This window comes from Euprymna scolopes, chromosome 31, assembly GCF_053919585.1.
Source record: "Euprymna scolopes isolate OS-2025 chromosome 31, ASM5391958v1, whole genome shotgun sequence".
Taxonomy (NCBI): Eukaryota; Metazoa; Mollusca; class Cephalopoda; order Sepiida; family Sepiolidae; genus Euprymna; species Euprymna scolopes.
The window spans coordinates 89308910-89331860 of record NC_136512.1 but is presented as its reverse complement, the minus strand read 5'-3'; the positions used below and the strand labels follow the sequence as shown (position 1 = coordinate 89331860).

Here is a 22951-nt window from a genome sequence, read left to right as displayed (position 1 = left end):
CTATCCCATTGATTACTTTATACACAATAACCCTTATCCCCGAGTGGCTTCTGAGCCTTGATAAGTGGTGACTTCTGTGTAAAAAAAAAAACATAAAAAACCTGAAACCGTAGAAAATCAATTCCTTTACCCACGGGCCCTGAAGGGGATCAAGGTGGGATTTTTTTATCGTCTTATAAATCCAACATGTGTTCTTATCTGGTCTTCCATTGTTATGTCCGCAAAAAAAAATAAATCCACGAATAATGAAGCCTCATCTCAAAGGATCCCAAAAACAAAGTTATGAGAGGTTTTAAGGATTTTGCCGTAAGCCATCTTGGAATTCATTTTGAAAATACTACCTTTCAGATTTTGTTGTCCTTCTCTCCTCTGTCCCTTTTTGTTTATTTCACACTTAACCAATCGAATGCTGACGACTGCCTGTATTTACATTATCCTTTCCCTCTCTACACATTGAAATTGCTAGGAAAGGTATGAACCCGTAATTGACCTCCCCAATCCCTTTTTGGATCAAACAGCAACTTGTGTTCAATGAATGTATGAAATTGTATACAATGTTGTTTATTCTGAGAAAGTTTGTTTAAAAGAAAAATTAACGATAAAAATAAAATGATCAGTGTACGGTATGAGATGATAAGCATGGAAACAGACTAATAAAATTATTGGCACAAAAAACACAGTTAAAGAGTTCATTGAATACAATATTCTGACTTAATTAATCAAGTCTGAGTCATGGAATAAAAAAGAAAATTATATTAAAATCGATTTTATTATATATATATATATATTATATAATGACTACTGGAGAAAGATATATAAAATTAATTTTTCCTTTTATAGTTTGTATTCCATGTTTATGAACAATAATTTTTGTAAATGTTAACTAGCATAATTTGATCCTCGCCTCATGCATGCATATATTGCATGGAAAAAGGTGAGCATGAAAAGTAATACGGTTAAGATTGAAACAGGGAAAAGTAAAAGGACTAGTTGTTAAAACTGAAACAGAAAAAGACAAGATATTCTAGTAAAAAATATAAATTTATAACTTAAAATATTGCAGCATTAAGAATTGATTACATAATCTTAAGTTGAATTAAAAAACATTTTAATGCTGCAATATTTTAAGTTATGAATTCATTATATTTTTTACTAGAATAACTTGTCTTTTTCTTTTCCAGTTTTAACAATTAGTCCTTTTACTTTTCTATGTTTAAATCTTAACCATATTACTTTTCATGCTCGCATTTTTCTATGTAATCCATGATTTTTCCAGACTTTGAAATAAATTTTTCTCTCTCTGTTTTACTTGTTACCTCTCTCTCTTGATTTTGGAGAATTATCAGCGACAGATCAGGACAGCAGTGAATTATTATTGACAGTTTTTTTATATCTTATTACGTCATCATCTCCCCCATTCCCAGCCAATTTGAAGTAGCGCAACAGATTTGGTTGCTATGGTAACCAATCGAAACCAAATCATTTAGCTTACGATTTACTTCTTCCTTTGACGTTATGTCTAAGCTATGAAGACATGTTTGCTGCAACGCTAAAAATTGAAACATGAACCAATAGCTATTACGTTACACACGCATATTTGTAATGCCATCGTTTGACCTTCACCTGGCAAATTCCATTTTTTTAATTTTCACACTTTTTGCACCGATTTTTACTCGGTTAAAATCCAAATATAAAGTTTTGCATGGGTTCGAATACCGTATATATTAAGTTTCATGTCTATAGACCAAAAATTGACTGTTTTATAGGCAAAATTTTTTTAAACAAATATACATACGCATATTTAAATATATACATAGAAAGAGATTTGTGTTTACTATAACCTTTTTACGCAAATATTATGCAAGTATAAATCATGTAGAATAATCTGCATAAATATAATTACACGTAATAGTTAACTAAAGATGATCATTCCCTAACCGAAAATCGAAACCAAAATGTTTAGCTTACGATTTACTTTTTCCTATGACGTTAATTCCTGACCTATGAAGACATGTTTGATGTAAGGTTAAAAATTTAAACATGAACCAATAGCTATTACGTTATGCATGCATATTCTTAATGCCGCCGTTCGACTATCACCTAGAAAATTCAATTGTTTTTTTAAGGTTTCACACTTTTGCACCGATTTTCCCAGGCTAAAACCCAAACATAAAGTTTCGCATGTGTTCGAATATCCTATATATTAAGTTTTATATCTGTAGACCAAATAACGACAGAAGAGTTTGGTAGGCAACATTTTTTAACCAAATATATACACGCGTACATAAATATATATAGAAGAGGTTTGTGTTTACTATAACCTTTTTACGCAAATATTACGCAAGTATAAATCATGTAGAATATCTGCATTAATATAATTACACGTTATAGTTAACTAAAATATAATGATCCCATAAGAAAACTGAAAAAACTAATAGGGAATTAATTAAAATGAATGTTTAAAAGAATATGCAAATTAGCTAAATCTTTTGCAGATGAATGCAATTCCAGAAGCCACTCGAGGATAAGGGTTAATAAGTGTGCAGTAGTCAATGGGACAATGACATAGTAATTGTTAGCAGTGGAAATTTGGTAAATTGGATTATTTAAGTGGAACTGCTCATCAAGAACTTGTTTACATTGGACTTGAAGATTACCATATCGTAGTCAGCTAGAAAGCAGGCAAACGGAAGACGGTTCCACAGGCGTGCAGTTCTAAGAAAGAAGCTTTGTTCATGGAATCTACGTTTAGGTTTAGGCACAGATAAAGAGTGGGGGAAATTACTGATAGTGTTTTCAGCTAGACGAGTGTTTATCATGAATGTTTGGCGGGGGAAGCATAGATTGGAGCTCAGACGAGCACTTTCCATGAAAATAGTGATAAAGCAGAGACAGGCTCGCAACGTCTCTTTTGTGAGAAAGAGGTTGCTTCTCATCGTTATACTATTTGGATACTGCTGAGATGGGTGTGCAAAATTACAATGTTTAAACATTGTTCAAACGCCTAAGCTCTATTTGTTTACACAAAAGCATTGCTTTTTATGCTAGCGGCAATTTGCTAGTTTGCTCCCTAATATGCCCAACTCAAGATAGGGAGCATTTATAACCATCCATATGCAGTACTGTTTCACTGTATCGCAGCTTATCAGTGCGGCTAGATCAGCAACTACCTCGATCCAGGATTGAAACTCATGAAGTTGAAAAAGTGTTGGTAAGTAAAAACATCTTGAAATGAAAAATCAGTTTTTTAACTTGATTTTTGGTGTCCGCGTGCCTTTCTTGCTTAATAAATAAAAAAGAAAACTAGGAGTGCTACTTGCAATATCAGCTAGCGCGACCTCAATAACACAACATGAGGATAGGCTTTTTTTTTTTACTTTTACACCCTAGAAAAAGTGACCAATAAAAACATAAGAACTTTCTCTGACGAGGAATTTTTAAATTGGAAATTAATTAAAAAAGAAAATTCGTTTTTTGCATCTATATATATATATATATATATATATATAGATATATATAATTATTTTTTACTATAATAATTAAATACCTACAGACACCAGTGTTTCATATATATATATATATATATATATATATATATTTATATTATATTATTGGTAGTATTGTTTAGTTATTTAAACAAAAAAAAAAATGTGTCAACCAAAGAGTGCTCAATGTTTAGACAGAGCAATATGAATATATATAAAAAATTTTCTTCTGAGGAGATGAATAAACATCGAAAACTCATGGGTTAAGAAAATAGATTTATGCAATTGCATTCTTTATTTTCAAACAATAAAAAAATTCTATATTTGAAGATTAAACTTTTCAAATCATAAAATTTAAATACATAAAATTGGTTCATTTGCTCTATATTGTATATTTAATTTTATTTAGCTGGGATTGTCTTATATAAAATATTAGATCTAATAATATTTTGTAAGACCAAAAACCACTGGATTTGCATACCAGTAGATATATTTAATTTCATTATATATATATATATATATATATATATATATATATATATATATGTATATATATATATATATATATATATCACACACACACACATGAGAGACGTTCCAAAAGTAATACTTCCTATTTTTTATTCCGCCAGAATGGATCAGAGGGGACTGCAAATTGCATTGTTATGGTGATTGAGCTTATGCATACATGACCATGAAAGTTTAATCTCTATCTTGCAGATATTGACAGTATGAGACTAAGGAAGTAACCCCCTCCCATGGACGTGCATCAGAAGTAGAGAAACGTCATTGAATTCAGAAAAAATTATACTGATCAACATTCACCGGCACTTGTTGAACGTTTACAAAGCCGATGCAGTTGATGTCAGCACAGTGAGGAGATGGGTTCATCGATTTCAAAGTGGCGACAGAAATGTGAATGACAAAGCACTCTCCAGACTTTTACGACCGAGGCATCATTCAGTATTGGCAAAAGTGAACTGAGAATGATGTATGTAGAAAAATAAATTCTGGAACACAAAATATCGCTTGTTTTAATGTTACTACTCTCATCTTCATAGTTCTTCAACATTTTAGTTTTTGAGTTCAAAAATAGGAGGACTTGCTTTTGGAACGACCCTCTTAGACATATACATTTGTGCGTTTGTATGCTTCACTAAAATTGTATTGGTATTTTAGCTAGGATCAAAGTGTACTATCTGTTCTGATATTACCCTTTATTTTTTTCTGTAATCAGTCAGTGAAAGAGAAATCCTTCTAGACTGATGCAGTTTTAAAATTTTTGTTCCAATCCAGAGCTGAATTTTTTACCACATTAAAATTCAACCTTGTCTCTATAGGTACTCTTAAGCAAATGTTAAACTTGTCATAAATAGGGCTGTGACAACAGCATATTCTTTTCCTTGTTTTGATTCTCAAGTATACATCCATTGATATCTTATATGTTTTTATGTAGAGTGATGTGGTTCTCGGTTGATTAATTGCGTCTAACTGTGTCGGATATATACTCGAGAGTCAAAACAATGAAAAGAATATACTGTTGTCATAGCCCTAGTCATAAATCACATTGGTGCCGTTCCACAAAAATATTTTAATCAAAATCACACATGGCCTTGTGTCTGTAAATCTGCAGCTGTATTTTATTTATCGTTTTGTCGAAATTTTTAAAAACTCACACATTGTTTTTTTAATCCAATTTTCAGGTCAAACGGCGCTGCATTGTGGAATTCATCATTTTAAGCGAGAAATCTTACATTGAAAGTTTAGAGCAGATAATCGAGGTACGTTGCTTCAAACAAGGGCGGATAACTTCGTATCTTTAGTGGAAGATTTGTTTTTGTACGTTTTCTTGTTTTCTTGTTGATTTTTCATGTTTTTTAATTTTTTAGATGAGGATTGATAATCCCGATTATTTGGATTCTTCGGACTACTGTTCTCATCTTGATTGTTCATTGGAACAACATCTACAAATTTACCAATTTCAGTTCTTTAATACAATAGTGACACTGTCAAAAAAAAAAAGAAGTTTTTGTGATATCTAGAAGCACAAAGAAACCGTAATACTTGGACGTTGTCCTAACTTTAATTCTGGTCAGAAATAAATGTCTCTCCATCAATTTAAAACATAAAAAATTATTTTCTGGTGTTCATATAGAATTTGAATCGAACCAAATTTTGTCAAACTAAATCTAAAAGTTGGGTTAGTGATTTTCAATTTTTTGTGTGTTTTGTGTAGATTAGAGATGTTTGAGACCAAGGCATTTCAGGTGAAAACATTAGGTATTTAAGCGTCATGTCGAAATTAATATGAATTCCAAAAATCACAAAAGATGATCCAACAGAAAAATACAATTAATCAAATTATCGAGTTTTATTGTACGTTTTAATGTTGGAAGAGTTGTGCGACCAATTCAGTATGGCAAACTGACTAATCTCCCTTAAATACAGTCTGAAATTTGTAAACACAATGTCAGAACAAATTGTGAATGATTTTTTTGTTAAAAAATACACATCATCTACTGCATCATTTTTCATAATTTTGAGGTGTATCCTTTCAAACTCGGGAATCTGCACAGAATTTCAGACGGAACCCTTTATTTAATCCATGGAAGGTAACATGTTCTCGTCACATCATGTTAATTCCATAGATTAAATAAAAAAAGGTTCCATTCAAAATATATTAAAGTTCCGTTCGAAATTAAATAAAAAGGTTCCGTTCGAAATTAAATAAAAAAGTTCCGTTCAAAATTAAATAAAAAGGTTCCGTTCAAAATTAAATAAAAAGGTTCCGTTCAAAATTAAATAAAAAGATCCCGTTCAAAATTAAATAAAAAGGTTCCGTTCAAAATTAAATAAAAAGGTTCTGTTCGAAATTAAATAAAAAGATCCCGTTCAAAATTAAATAAAAAGGTTCCGTTCGAAATTAAATAAAAAGATCCCGTTCAAAATTAAATAAAAAGGTTCCGTTCAAAATTAAATAAAAAGGTTCTGTTCGAAATTAAATAAAAAGATCCCGTTCAAAATTAAATAAAAAGGTTCCGTTCAAAATTAAATAAAAAGGTTCCGTTCGAAATTAAATAAAAAGGTTCCGTTCAAAATTAAATAAAAAGGTTCCGTTCAAAATTAAATAAAAAGGTTCCGTTCAAAATCAAATAAAAAGGTTCCGTTCAAAATTAAATAAAAAGGTTCCGTTCGAAATTAAATAAAAAGGTTCCGTTCGAAATTAAATAAAAAGATCCCGTTCAAAATTAAATAAAAAGGTTCCGTTCAAAATTAAATAAAAAGGTTCTGTTCGAAATTAAATAAAAAGGTTCCGTTCGAAATTAAATAAAAAGGTTCCGTTCAAAATTAAATAAAAAGGTTCCGTTCAAAATTAAATAAAAAGGTTCCGTTCAAAATTAAATAAAAAGATCCCGTTCAAAATTAAATAAAAAGGTTCCGTTCGAAATTAAATAAAAAGGTTCCGTTCAAAATTAAATAAAAAGGTTCCGTTCAAAATTAAATAAAAAGGTTCCGTTCTAAATCAAATAAAAAGGTTCCGTTCAAAATTAAATAAAAAGGTTCCGTTCGAAATTAAATAAAAAGGTTCCGTTCGAAATTAAATAAAAAGGTTCCGTTCGAAATTAAATAAAAAGATCCCGTTCAAAATTAAATAAAAAGGTTCCGTTCAAAATTAAATAAAAAGGTTCCGTTCGAAATTAAATAAAGATTGCGTTCGAAATTAAATAAAAAGGTTCTGTTCGAAATTAAATAAAAAAAAGTTCCGTTCAAAATGAAATAAAAAAGTTCCGTTCAAAATGAAAAAAAAAAAAGTTCCGTTTGAAATTAAATAAAAAAACTTCCGTCCGAAATTAAATTAAAAAAAGTTCCGTTCAAAATTAAATTAAAAATTTCCGTTTGAAATTCCGTGCACAAAATTTTCTTTAGTTTTACAAAATACACCTGAAGAAGGTCGGAGGTTACATTGGTCGAAACGTTGTGAACATAAGACATGATAAAACAGTATTCTGAATAATCCAAATTGTTTATTTTTAATTGTATTTTATTATAAAAAAAAATAGAGAAGACATGAATCTAGTAATCCACTCCACTCCATGTAAGTGTTACGAGTTTAAAAAAAAATGAGTGTTGTCTGTGAAATAATCAGGTAAAAATGATACGAGAAATAAATTGAACGCTTAACAGATTTATTTAACATGTTACTATTGTGATTATGAATATTTTAACCACTGGATGTGTAACGATAAGTCTCATGTGTCATGGTCAACTCTAAAATCCAAGGGCGACCACTCACTCACTCATTTGTCGGTTCAAGGGAAGTAACTCTTTTGTTTTTGTTTTTTTTATTAGATTGATCCTTGCATCTCTCCATTTAAATATTTAGCTGTAGCGACCGCACTTGGTGTTGACTCGGAGATGCTTTACTATAGTGCGACTGTGCTTTGACCAAGTCCTGTAGAGTCTTTCGTATCTGAGACGTATTTGGTTTTTGTGCCATACCCAGAATTGGCTCCCAACTTGAACATCATAAAGAAATTGCCCCTTTGTTTTGTGAATAATGCTAGATACCCAGTTCGCCTGGCCGGATCTGTAGTTCTGAACAAACACTGGTGTGGCACACAGTGGTGTGGTGTGCTAACTGGAAATGAGTTTTTTGTTGGGGCTTGGTTTTTGCTTTTGTTGTAACACGTCCAATGTGGTACAAAGTTTTCATCCCATGAATGCCTCTGCTAGTGACAGACCATTTTTCACCCCCCCCCCATTTGGTGGTGTTCGATACGAAAGGATGAAAGTATGTAGGCTCTCATCTGTTGCAGATATTGATGTTGAGAGATTATAAGAAAGCAACCTCTATCATGGACATGAGTCAGAAGTCTAGATATGTCATTGAATTCTTGGCATTGAGAATGGTGGTGACTATGTAGAAAATGTCACATGTTTTAAATCTATGTGTATGTAATTTGTTTATTCATGTCTTTTTTTATTCGATTATTTTAAGGAATATGAAGAACCCATTTTGCAGATGGTCGGCGTCCAAAAATTGAAAATTGCAAATTCGTTCAAGAAACTGCGAGAAATCCTCAACTATCATCACATGTTTCAGATTGAACTTGCCGAACGTGTCAATTGTTGGGATGAAAAGGAGACAGTTGGGGGCATCTTTCTGGCATCTGTAAGTGCACATCAACTCCTCACTATACGTGTCGGCATGATTCTCTCTCCGTTTTTCTTTCTTTTTTTTTTTTTCACGGTTTCATGATTCATTGCTGATAAAGAAGGAAATGTTTGTAGAATACATTGAGGACATAGCCAAGGCTGCTGCACACAAGATGGACTCTCTCTACTCTGCTAGAAAACTACTCACACCTGATAGTATCATGTATCTGTATAAAGGCAATATTTGTGGATAGATGGAGTTTGTAACTCGTCTCTCGTTCTTAGACAGGGTTCAAAACAGAGTCTCAAATCTAATAGGTCCCAAATCAGCAGTTAAACTCCAACCTCTGTCCCATCACCAGAATGTTGCATCTCTATGCCTGTTTTATTAATGCTTTCATGGAATCTGCTATGACGACCTCGTAATATTTGTGCCCTTTGGATGTAAATATCCCCAACTAACCTGAGAAGCAGTATATCCTTCCCATTGTAGAGTTCCCTAGATGCCAGAAAGGCTTCTACTCTAATATTTTCTTCCTTCGAACTGATAGACTTTGGAATTCCCTCCCTGTCTCCTTCTTTCCTGACTTGCTGTGTTTTGTTTAATTGTACATGCAGTATTATGCATTAGGTTGAGCCATGATTTAGTTTGGCATGCACATACTTGAGCTTGGACTGTTAATTGCGTGAGTGTCATGATACATGTTACGATATATGTTATATTATATGTTACGATATATGTTATGTTATATGTTACAATATATGTTATGTTATATGTTACAATATATGTTATGATATATGTTACAATATATGTTATGATATATGTTACAATATATGTTATGTTATATGTTACAATATATGTTATGATATATGTTACAATATATGTTATGATATATGTTACAATATATGTTATGTTATATGTTACAATATATGTTATGTTATATGTTACAATATATGTTATGATATATGTTACAATATATGTTATGATATATGTTACAATATATGCTATGTTATATGTTATATTATATGTTACGATATATGTTATGTTATATGTTACGATATATGTTATGTTATATGTTACGATATATGTTATGTTATATGTTACGATATATGTTATGTTATATGTTACGTTATATGTTACAATATATGTTATGTTATATGTTACGATATATGTTATGTTATATGTTACAATATATGTTATTATATATGTTATGATATATGTTATATGTTACAATATATGTTATGTTATATGTTACAATATATGTTATGATATATGTTACAATATATGTTATGATATATGTTACAATATATGTTATGATATATGTTACAATATATGCTATGTTATATGTTATATTATATGTTACGATGTATGTTATGTTATATGTTACGATATATGTTATGTTATGTTACAATATATGTTATGATATATGTTACAATATATGCTATGTTATATGTTATATTATATGTTACGATGTATGTTATGTTATATGTTACAATATATGTTATGTTATATGTTACAATATATGTTATGATATATGTTACAATATATGTTATGATATATGTTACAATATATGTTATGATATATGTTACAATATATGCTATGTTATATGTTATATTATATGTTACGATGTATGTTATGTTATATGTTACAATATATGTTATGATATATGTTATGATATATGTTATAATATATGTTATGTTATATGTTACGATATATGTTATGATATATGTTACGATATATGTTATGTTATATGTTACGATATATGTTATGTTATATGTTACAATATATGTTATGTTATATGTTACGATATATATTATGTTATATGTTACAATATATGTTATGATATATGTTATATGTTACAATATATGTTATGTTATGTTACGATATATGTTATGTTATATGTTACAATATATGTTATGTTATATGTTACGATATATGTTATGTTATATGTTACGATATATGTTATGTTATATGTTACAATATATGTTATATGTTACAATATATGTTATGTTATATGTTATAATATATGTTATGTTATATGTTATAATATGTTATGATATATGTTATATGTTACGATATATGTTATATGTTACGATATATGTTATGTTATATGTTACGATATATGTTATATGTGACGATATATGTTATATGTTACGATATATGTTATATGTTACAATATATGTAATGTTATATGTTACGATATATGTTATGTTATATGTTACGATATATGTTATGTTATATGTTATAATATATGTTATGATATATGTTATATGTTACGATATATGTTATATGTTACGATATATGTTATGTTATATGTTACGATATATGTTATATGTGACGATATATGTTATATGTTACGATATATGTTATATGTTACAATATATGTTATGTTATATGTTACGATATATGTTATGTTATATGTTACGATATATGTTATGTTATATGTTACGATATATTTTATGTTATGATATATGTTATGTTATATGTTACAATATATGTTATGTTATATGTAACAATATATGTTATGTTATATGTTACAATATATGTTATGATATATGTAACAATATATGTTATATGTTACAATATATGTAACAATATATGTTATATGTTACGATATATGTGTGCTGAAGCAAGATTATTACATGTACACATATCTCTGCATCCAAAAAAGACAATTCAAATACGTTCTTAAGATTTCAACGTCCAATCATCCAGCACAGAATCACACAGGAGAGATATGAAATGCCTGGATACAGCATCTGTTTATGAACTACACCTTATCTGAAAGCACATTTTTCAAATTCCTTAACTTAACATTCACAGGCAACATGATTTGGAACAAATATATTGAGGACATTGCCAAAGCTGCAGCAAAGAAGATGGGCTCCCTCTACCATGCTAGAAAATTACTCACACCCAAGAGTATCCTAGATTTTTACAAAACCACAATTCGCTTATGCAGGGAGTATTGTTGTCACATTTGGGCGAGAGCATCTACCACTAGTCTCACTCTTAGACTGGCTCCAAAAGAGAGTTTCAAACCTAATAGTTCCCGCAATATCGTTCAATCTCCAACCTCTGTCCCATCACTGCAATGTTGCATTCCTGTGATTGTTTTGCAAATACTTTAATGAAATGTGCTCTGATAAACTTATAGCATTTGTGCCCCCTTGATGTACCCGACATGCGGCAAAATCCCACCCCTTCTCTATTGAGGTCTCTTGATGCTGGAAAGGTTTCTACTTTAATAATTTTTTCTCTTGAACTGCTAGATTTTGGAATTCCTTCACTGTTTATTGCTTCTCTGACTGTACTAACCTGCAGAAATCTAAATGTAATGTGAACAAACATCTTGTTGCTCAACTCTCCACAGCTTTCTGCTAGACACAATCCCAAATAGTAGCCCATTATATCAAAGTGGCAATATATCTTGTTTGGAGTAAAAATGAGTTAAAAAAAAAAATGATTAAGCTAGCAACTCTTTTTTTGTTCCAATGTTTAATGTTGCAATAAAAGTTGATTTATAATTTAGTGAAAATGTTTGGTGTTATTCATGGAAGATGGTGACCCTTTTTATTTCAGTCAGATGCGACCAAATACAAAAAAAAAAACTTCACACAGTTACATTCTTCATCTTATATCCGGCATAATCGCGTTGACACACCGGTTCCGGTTGGATCACCAAAGTTAAGCAACATTAAGCCTGGTCATTACTAAAATGGGTGACCATTTAGGAATTCCAGGTGCTGTATGTGCTCTCTGCTTATTTCGGCATTGCTCCCTGTCATCCAGCACTTCTTTTTGCCACTAGACTTAAGCAGTGCCAATTCAGCAGAGGTGTCGCTAGGGATTGTGCAATCCTTGCCTCAAAAACAGGGATATCCTTTGTCTTTCCAAACTGAACGGAGGCTTCCACTTCAAAATACCCTGAACATCCCCCCTCAAACAATAATATTGACATAAACTCAGAGCAACCTACAAAGTCACTAAGGAATGACTTGAGTGTCATCTTTATATTGCTCCTAGATCAGTGCATTCTCATACCTCAACGGGCGTCCATTAGCAAAGCAGCACACACGCATTGTTCTTGGGTGCTCCCATGCATGCCCACCACATGTGTACACATTTCAAGCATGCTTTTCTCAATTTTACATGCATAGTACTAACTATATTTTGAATAAAAATGATTCATCATCTAGTAATATTTAACAAAACATAAAACCATTTTTAATGCAAGACAATTTTTCTTGTGTTCTTCTCTGATCGTCAATCGTTACACATTATATTTGTGTCAATAAACTAATTTGAGGCCAAAAAATGAAATGATAGACTAATCTGAATCAAGTATCCATATGTCAGAATGATTGCTATTTGGGTCTGACTTCAAAATGCAATAGGAATATTTTATATGTTAGATTCTAGAACACTTTTTCAATCCTATCAAAAAATTTCAGATAAAAAATGTTTTTTTTGTTTGTTTTTTTTTTTACAGTTTTCCAAGTCGATGGTTTTTAATGCTTACAGCATTTACGTGAACAATTTCTCTGCCACAATGGAAGCAATAAAAAATCTGCAGCGAACACGACAATTTCGTGAATTTTTTAAGGTACCCAATTTCCTTCTTCGAATTCCAATTGTATTTTCTCATAGTTAAACAAGAACAATCACCACCAAATCTAATATTTACTATCTCCCCTTAATGAAGAGTTCAACTATTTTTGCATTATTTTATTTTTGTTTTCATGTTGGATGTTATTCTCACAAAGCCTCGATCGATGTAACCTTCAATCTTTATGTAATTTCAAACCAAATGTAGACCCCGCACCATTATTGTACCAGCTTTGTTCAAACTGAAACATAATCATCTAAGTATTCTGATTAGTGTATTTTCACAATTTATCCGCGTTTATGACATATTTCCATTCTATGGATGTCTGTCACAAATGCAAGCCCTATGTTAAAATTATACCATCTTTGAACAGAACAGATACTATGCTTTGATCTGAGTCTGAAAGTGTATTTTAGTTGGACTTTCACATTCAATACAACGGCATCAGTTGAATGTTTTTATTCTCGCCATACTTTCACAAGAAACACTCGTCTAGCTGTACACACTATCAATAATTCCCCCCACTCTTTATCTGTGCCTAAACCTAAACGTAGATTCCATACACAAAGCTTCTTTCTTAGAACTGCACGCCTGTGGAATTGTCTTCCGTTTTCCTGCTTTCCGGCTGATTACAATATGGTTGTGTTCAAGTCTAATGTAAATAAGTTCTTGATGAGCCGTTTTATATAAGTTATCAAATTTACCAAATTTTCATTACTAATGATTACTATATTGTCCAATGTCTACTGTACACTCTTTAATCCTTATCCTTGAGTGGCCTCTTGGCCTTGATAAGTGGTGATGCCTATGTAAAAAAAAAAACAAAAAAAAACAGTTGGGTTATCTCCTTCTTAAATAAAGGGGTGCAGAGTGATAATGTATGAACGTGAAATTTCCTTAGCATATTATCATATAGATTTTTGTTTATTACTTCAATGATATGCAAGTCGATCTTCTCAGCAGTTGGAGGTATGATCCCAAATGAAACTCACCCTCCATCCCCGCTTTTTATTTGTCGGGTTATTTGGACGAGTGCTTCTTCATTATTCAAGCGAAATTCGAAAAATTCAATTTCAAGTAAAACCAATGGTATTGACTTAATTGTTATGTCACAGTAATTAACATATCCAAAAATTATGAAAAACTTAAGACGTAGAAAATTAATCTATCTATCTATCTATCTATAAAAGTGAAAATATTTATCTGTGTGTGTACATTTCCATACCAAATAATTCTGTCAATTTTCAGTCTACAGACTCGAGATTTGACATAAGGGGTAATGAGATTTGGGAAAATCTTTTTAATCAGTTTTTGGCCAGAAATTTTGCTGTCAAGGGGTCAAAGTTCAACGATTTGAGCTTTGAGAACTCTACCAAACTCCTCTGCCAATTTTGGTCTAAACACTTGAAATTTTAGATGTAGGTTACTTGGACATGGATCAAATTTTTTAATTTGATTTGAGCCCAAAACAATAAATGTTAAAGGGTCATAATTGGGGTTAAAGTTAAAAAAAATTGACTTCTGCAATCTCTACGAAATTACTCAGATAAATTTTTGTCTAAACATTTGAAATCTTACATAAAGTGTATTCATATGTAGGGCAAGTTATGAACAGTACATAGGGCCCGAGCAAAGCCGAGCTGAACTGCTATTTATTAATAAAAACAGTTTTCGAAGGTAATTAGAGAAAATTGATTGACCAACCATTTTCAGTTTCCAGAAAATATCGCCCCCTTCTCCACCCACATTGTTACGAAACAAACTTTTCTGTTTATTTATTTCAGCAAAACTTAAATTTTCGCTAATTTTCTTCAAAAACTATTTTCATTAATAATTAATTTTCTACCTCATCGTTTTTCATGACTTTTGGATATGTTCATTACTGTGACATGCCAGGTCCCTGCTTCCCCAACTGTACTGACATGCAGAAGTTCAAGTGCAACGTGAACCGATATCTTGCTGCCCAAATTCCTACATAGTACCCCAGTAGTTGTTGCACCTGATAGTAGCCCCCTACACCAAAGTGGCAATGTGCCTTGTTTGGGGTGAAAATGTAAAAAAAACAACAAAAAAAAAAAAACATGGCAATTAAGTCATTGATTTTACTTGAAATTCAATATTTTGAATTTTGTTTTAATAATGAAGAAGCACCTATTAACGATAACCAATCCTCAGGCTATTCCGGAACTAAAGCTGACCATCACAGCTAAAATCAGTTATATACACAGGTCCTTGCAGTACTGGTGCACATTTCAAACAGATTTAATTACAATAAAACAAAAACTGTTGGATAATCGTAACTGAAATTTGGTGGACAAGTCAGGCATGGACTGAATCTTATGTGGATAAATAATTAAGTGTTAACTATTCTACACTTCCTTAAATGGATAGTTAACTATGCTGGACTGCCAACTAACAATTTTTCTGAGGTAAAATTTGGCATTTTGTTTTCAAAACTCACTACTCTAAACTTGACGCACTGTTATTAAAGTTTGCTATTCCAACGTCCAAATCCAAAATTGACACCGATCTGAAAAATCGGGCTTTTTTATTTAGACCAGAAGCATCTCATTTGCATATCAGGTGACAAGTTCGCAAGCATATAAAGAGAAGCATCAGCCATTCTTTTCTTTATTCTTTTTGTCGACACTACAGGCTGCAAAAAACAGGTTTGTACCAATTTTTAAGGCATTTAATAACATCTTATTTGATATATTTGTTGATGAAACCAAACTCTTCTCTCATCGTGCGGGTAAAACGAATGCGCACATATCCAAGGCAATGACTGAATTCTCAGAAAATGACCTCCAAGTGGAATGTGATCCATAAATGAACGGTTTAACATTTAATGCTAGTAAAACAAAGCTCCTCTCCCTTAGCAATTTTTAATCACCTCATGCCATGGTTAATAGCACTTTATATGAGAGTCTGTTATTCAACCTCCTCAGCCTAACATTTGCAGGTAACATTAATTGGAACAAACATATAGAAGACATTATCAAGGCTGCTGCAAGGAAAGTTAGCTCCCTCTACCATGCTAGAAAACTTCCCACACCTATCAGTATCCTATATCTCTGCAAAGCCACTATCCACCCATGCATGGATGATTGTGGCCGTATCTGGTGCACCAACCACTAGCCTCTACCTCTTAGACAGAGCCTCTAATCTAACAGGTCCCACACTACCATCTTCCAACCCCTGTCCCATCACAGCGATGTGATGTTTGTTTTTTTTTATTTGTATGAATTTCATTGTTTCTCATGCTGACTTTGTTTCAATTCTTTTAAATGATCCTTGCACGATTATGTGAAATTAATTATTTAAAAACCTGACTTTTTTTATTCTTTATTTCCACAGCAAAAAGAAATGAAAAGTCGGGATCGGCTTTCCATATTTGGTTTAATGGTGAAACCAATCCAGCGCTTTCCGCAGTTTATCATGTGCTTACAGGTTCGTCTGGATCCGTCTTTTTAACTTTTTGTGCCACGATGATGTTTTTTGTGCGTCTTCATTTCTTCCATGTAATGTCTTGGGACAAAAGCTGAAGTCAGGAATCAAGAGAACACACAGTGTAGTTTGTTTCCAAAGCTTTTAAATGAGGATTTTTTACGCTTATGCATATTATTTGAATTCTTTGAACAACTATTTTCATCTTGAGCGTTATTTGCACAATTGAGCGTTATTTGCACAACTTGAGCGTTATTTGCACAACTTGAGCGTTATTTGCACAACGTTTCAACCTCAGAACTTCATCAGATGTATTTTGTCAAACACTTTGGAATCTTTCTGTTGAACTCGGGAATCTGTAAGGAATTTCAAATTTATTCATTTATTTAATCCACTTGGTATGCTCTCATTCTGTCAGCCGTGATGAGTCAGCAAGGATCCGTAGCGTAGTGGATAAAGTGTTTGGTAAAATTTACTTGTAAGTTACAATCTTCTGGAGGTTGAAGGTTCAATCCTCATTGCGGGCGACACTCAAAAATACAATTGCGAATTACCTAGGACCTCTATCAAGTCATGGTTGATGGAACGAGAGTATGCTACCCCTGTGGATTAAATAAACGGTTCCGTTTGAAATTTTGTGTAGATTCCTGAGTTTGACAGAAAGATTTCCAAGTTCGATAAGATACACCTAATAATCGTCAGAGTTTATATCGACCAAAATTGTTGTGCAAAAAACACCTAAGATGAGAACAGTGGTCCGAAGATGTTCACTTCGTCCTATTATTAGCTGTGATTTTACATGTTTGAACTCGACACTGTTCGTGATAAGCTTCTTTTTTTATTCCTGGAATGGCATCAGTGAAGAATTCTAATAAAATGAGATATCATTAACATATAACTAAATATTACAATTACCCTAACCTTTCATTTTACTTCAGCAAGTTCTCAGAAATCAAGGGGGCTCCCCTTTTCTGGGCTAATACTTGATTTCTAAATGAGATACAGAGATGTTCAAATATTCCATTAAAGTTCTCTTTTATCTCTAAAACATGATTTTCCTCTCCCCAATTAACCATTTTAAAATGTTATCGTATATCTTTCTGTTTGGTCTCTTGGTTTTACTGGATTCCAGGACAAGAATTTATCTATTCTGGTGGAGTATCCAGCTTTGTGTTATTACTTGAGGTAACATCACTTGGAGAAGGTACACCATTCCTTGTAAAAGCCAATATAGGTTAGCCATATTTAGATCTTATTTGTGTTTCGAATACTATGTGATTTTGAATATTTGGTCAGGGTTTACTTCTATGGAAAAAGTATCCTCATGCCAGGTTGTCCTGACAAACCCCCGTACAGAGAAAACTTAGATACTAAGTCACTCTGTCTCATCGGCGAAATATTTCATCCCTCTACCTGTTCTACAAATATTTTAATGGTGGATGCTCCAACGAACTGCAAGCACTTATACCCCCCTCACCCCCCCCCCCGACAAACCCGACAGGCAGCTAAATCCCACCCCTATATAGTAGAGATCCCTAGATGTTAGAGAGCTTTCTACTCCAGTAGTTTCTTCCTCAGAACTGCTAGACTTTGGAACTCCCTTCTGGGTTCCTGCTTCCCCAACTGTACTGACATGCAGAAGTTCAAGTGTAATGTGAACAGACATATTGCTGCCCAACTCCCTACATAGTACCCCTGTAGCTTATATCCCTGATAGTAGCCTCCTTACATCAAACTGGCAATGTGCCTTGTTTGGGGTGAAAATGTAAAAAAAAAAAAAAAAATTGATCGCTAGTAGGCATTCAAGTTTTCTCCAGCATTGTTTCCTCATGTGTTAAGTGCATTATTTCATGCATGTTCCCTGATATACTACTCATTTTTAGAAGCAGCTGTTTGTTCCTAGACTCACTTGAATTCCTCTAAAGCATACAACATTTATATCAGGCCAATCTACATTTTTTTTTAATGAATTCCATTTTCCAATTCTGCAAATTTATCTCAAGATACTTCCTGGCCAAAAATGCACTAAACATTAATTTTTATTTTTCCATTTATTTCTTTTGTCATTTTTTTTTCTTTTCTATTTGCAAAACTCAATCATGTTGTGCAACGTCAAAAAACAACACAACAATTTTCCTATAGCAAAAAAGCAAACCAAGCATCATACATAAACTTTTTCCAAAATTAAGTTTAAACCCTAAAATGGTTGATGCCATGAAACAATCTCCACCACCACTGCTGCCACCACCACCACCACCACCACTGCAAAAAAAAATCTGCAAATTCATCATTTGTTAAGATTTTGATTCAATAATTTTTGTTTTTCAGGATCTTTTGAAATACACTCCGAAGGAACATGTCGATCGTCGGGATCTGCAATTGGCTGTCACCGCCCTCGAGAATTTAGCACACAAACTTAACGAACACAAACGGGAAAATGAACAAAATTTTGCTGCCCAGCAGATTTTGATGAAAATACAAGGTTTAACGAAAACTAATTTGACGTCGGACAATAAATTTCTTATTCGACAAGATGACATGCTTCATATTGTGAGTGAATGGAAACCTTTTTTTAGTTATTGTTCTTGGCAATTTCTGGAAAAGCAATTTTAAACTGCCCCATAATAAATGTTTTTTTTTTTTTTTTTTAACTTCACCATCACTTGTTAATGACATCATAAAAACATCTTCTCTTTCTTCACATTGTCAGATATTTTCTGATATCCTGTGAAACTCTCCAGTTCTCATATTCAACATCAACTGTCTTCAGATTCCATTCTATAGAGTTTTGTCCAATCACTTGCTTCCACATTTTGTTGGCTGGCCAACATTTCTGTGATTTAAGGCACCCATACTTATGCAACAGTTTACCCAGGAGAATGAACAGCCCAGATGACTCTATCAGTGTAATTAATTCGTCCGTAAGATAATCCCCATGCTGGACAAATGTAGTGCTTTCATCAAATCCTCTGACCTGATGATGTGTTCCATAGTTGGAAATAAATTCCAACTTAAATTTTCAAATAACAGAATTTACTTTTAAAACAGCCTTTGTTAGAGAAACAACAGTCACAAAAGGTCAAGAATTTTGTGCATTAATCCCATCAATAAATAAATACATACATATATATATACTAGCAGGGCGACCCAACGTTGCAATGATGATCAACGAATATTTCACACTCCTTCATTTCAGAGTGAGATGTACACGTGATGCTACAAACAACACTTGTTCTGATTATCAATAGGTGTGATTTTGGACAAGCAGTTGATTCGACTGGGATGATCCAATTTGGACCATTGTCATCATTGGTATCCTGCAAGAATTAAAAAAAATACTTCTATATACCACATTTCAAATCTGTAGATTTAAAATTCGTTGAGTATATAGGTTAAGAATTGTTCTCACACACACATTTTCACTTATACAGGGTGACCCGAAAAAAAAACAAAAGCTAAATGGAGGCCATCTAGAACATATGCTGTAGAACGGAGAAAAAAAGGCCAAAGACCCTAGTGTTTTGATGTGATGTTTTGAATATAATAAACTAGTTATGACCAAAGTTTCATTTCATTCGGACAAAACACTAAGAAACGGGGCCTAATTAGAGTTGGGTCCCGTTTTTTGGGTCACCCTGTCAATACACTAGCAGGGAGACCCGACGTTGCCCAGGATTAAATGATCATCAACGATTATTTCACACTCCTATATTTTTATTGTCATCAAAATCTGTGAAATTGATCGGGAGGAAGCTTCACATGCCTCCATGCAGTAACTAAGTCCAATATATATCTTATTCTACATTGCACTCTAGAGAACCTACGACTTCTTTTATAAAATTATTTTATATAAACTTCTTTCCAGTTAATGAAAAAAAAAAAAAATTAAGAAATTTACATGCGGATTTGAACCTATAGACCACGTCATGCAAAAAAAAAAAAGAAGAATGCTATCAACTTACCCACAGTGGAATTTTCACGGCCCGTTGTTCTATCATTGTTGCTAAGTGATGACATGGAAAAAATAGCTTTACCGATGATATATTGAAATAACGGTTTTGATTCTCTGTAATTATTGGAGGTATTCTGAGACAAAACTTAACTAAGATCACTCCCAGACTTATGCATTAAAGTTCTGTAAATTTTAAAGAAAATGTGCTGAACCGTTTTGGAATCTATAAGGAAGGAACTCCTACACACACACTCAAACAAAGTTGCATTTATATAATTGTAGAAATATATATATATATATATATATATATATATATATATATATATATACATGCGCAAAAATAGCTCTTTTTTTTTTACTGTGCAATATTATATCGAAAGAATATACTTATTTCTAAAGCGTCAGATTTCATATTACAGGCCCATATAATCACTGCAGTCATGCAAGAGAGGGCTGGGTGAGAGCTCAGAATTTGCTTCCATACAACGCTCCTGATACTCTACCAATAAGACACAAACTCCTGCTGTAATTTGGTTGTTGCCAGACAAAAAAAAAAACGCGTATCTTGAGTTTTTCTCTGTATCATTTGAGCTGAATCACCTTTCTATTTCCAGAAGGCAACAAAAGTTGAAAAATTTTTTTTAATTGTTGTTGTTGGCAATTTTTTCTGGAAAACCAATTTAAAAAAAAAAAAATGTTTTTCATCAATTGTTATTAATGCCATTTTGATTTTTCTGTATTTGTCTATTCTGCTAGCGTCATTTTTCTGGGATCATTCGACTTGAATAGGCAGCATAGATCAAGCTTTTATCACTGCACAAGTAGAAGGGTCCTACGTATAAAACCAACTGTAGGTTCTTTGATAAGAGGGGTGCATTCGAAATGAATTTTTCTGCAATTCTGGATTTTTGAGATGAGATGTGAATGTTTGTATTATTTTGATTAATCGGATAATTATTCTCATCTTAGGTGTTATTGGTACAATGTTTCGGTTGCTGCACCTCACGACCTTCTTTGGGTGTTAAATACACATTGCAACGCAACACCCGAAGAAGGTCGCAGGGCTCAGCAACTGAAACGTTGTGCCAATAATACCCAAGATGAGACTAATTGTCCAATTAATCAAAATAATACAAACATGAATTTTTCTGTTTAGAACACAATTAAACCATGATACTTGACATTTGAATTTTAAATTATAATTCAAGTCATTAGATATATATATATATATATATATATATATATATATATGTGTTTTTTTACAAAGGAACCACCACTTATCAAGGCCCAGATGCCACTCGAGGATAAGGGTTAAAGAGTGTACATTGGTCAAAGAGACAATATCATAGTATTCGTTAGAAGCGTAAATTTGGTAAATTGGATTAATTAAAGGAAACCGCTCATCAATAACAATTTTTTACATTGCACTAATCAGCAATAGGTTCTCTACAGTGCAATGTAGACTATAATATATTGTGGACTATGTCACTGGAGAGGCATGTGGACCACGATGGATTCCCAACTAGAGCAGCCAATCAATCGATTTGATCGAAAGATAGGTGATTTCACTGATTTGGATGACAAGAAAAGTATTGGAATTGTGGAACATTCATTGATTTTCATTCGATCCCGGGCAACGTTGGGTTTCTCTGCTAATAATCAATAGTTAATAATCAGTAATAATTGTCTACTATTTTCACGTCTGGTTTTTGTCATCTTCAGTCAATCATGTCTTTTGTATGGTGTCTCATTTTTTTTCTAATATTTCAAGGTTCATTAAATTTTCAAAAAAATTAAATTAAAATTTTTCATAAACAAGAATTCCAAATCCTCTTTCCTACCATTTTTTTGTTTGTTTGTTTTTTGATAAAATCTTTCCCCTCCGTGTTTCAGGTGAACCAAGCTCAACCAACAAAATCAAAAAATCGACGCATCTTCATGTTGAACGATATGCTCATCTGCGTGAACGTCTTATGCAGGTAAAGACATTTTAGAAACTTCTAGAAGCGTAATAGAAAAAGAATTTACTGTTCGAAACATTTGATAACAATTTATGGTTTAACGGTTAGAAAGACCAACCGACTGTGAAATTGTTTTAAAAAATATTGCTATTTATTAAAAGTAAAAAATATTGCTATTTATTAAAAATAAAAAATATTGCTATTTATTAAAAATAAAAAATATTGCGATTTATTAAAAATAAAAAATATGCATACAAAATCATTTTAAGTCAACTTATGTCTGCCATGTTCGAATTTTTTTCGATTTTTACCTCTTAGCAGCTATTTTTACCGGCTAAA

The 22951-nt window shown here is 32.2% G+C and overlaps 1 protein-coding gene across 1 annotated transcript in view; it reads left to right on the top strand.

The window, feature by feature from the left end:
* The window catches only part of LOC145255569 (rho guanine nucleotide exchange factor 10-like), a 96076-nt gene that overhangs the window by 48645 nt on the left and 24480 nt on the right, over positions 1-22951 (top strand). Inside the window, exons 4-9 of the mRNA XM_080114023.1 lie at positions 5189-5266; positions 8485-8658; positions 13136-13249; positions 16610-16702; positions 19028-19249; positions 22545-22630. Of these exons, the coding sequence (XP_079970149.1) occupies positions 5189-5266; positions 8485-8658; positions 13136-13249; positions 16610-16702; positions 19028-19249; positions 22545-22630 (767 nt within the window). The remainder of the gene's footprint in view (positions 1-5188; positions 5267-8484; positions 8659-13135; positions 13250-16609; positions 16703-19027; positions 19250-22544; positions 22631-22951) is intronic.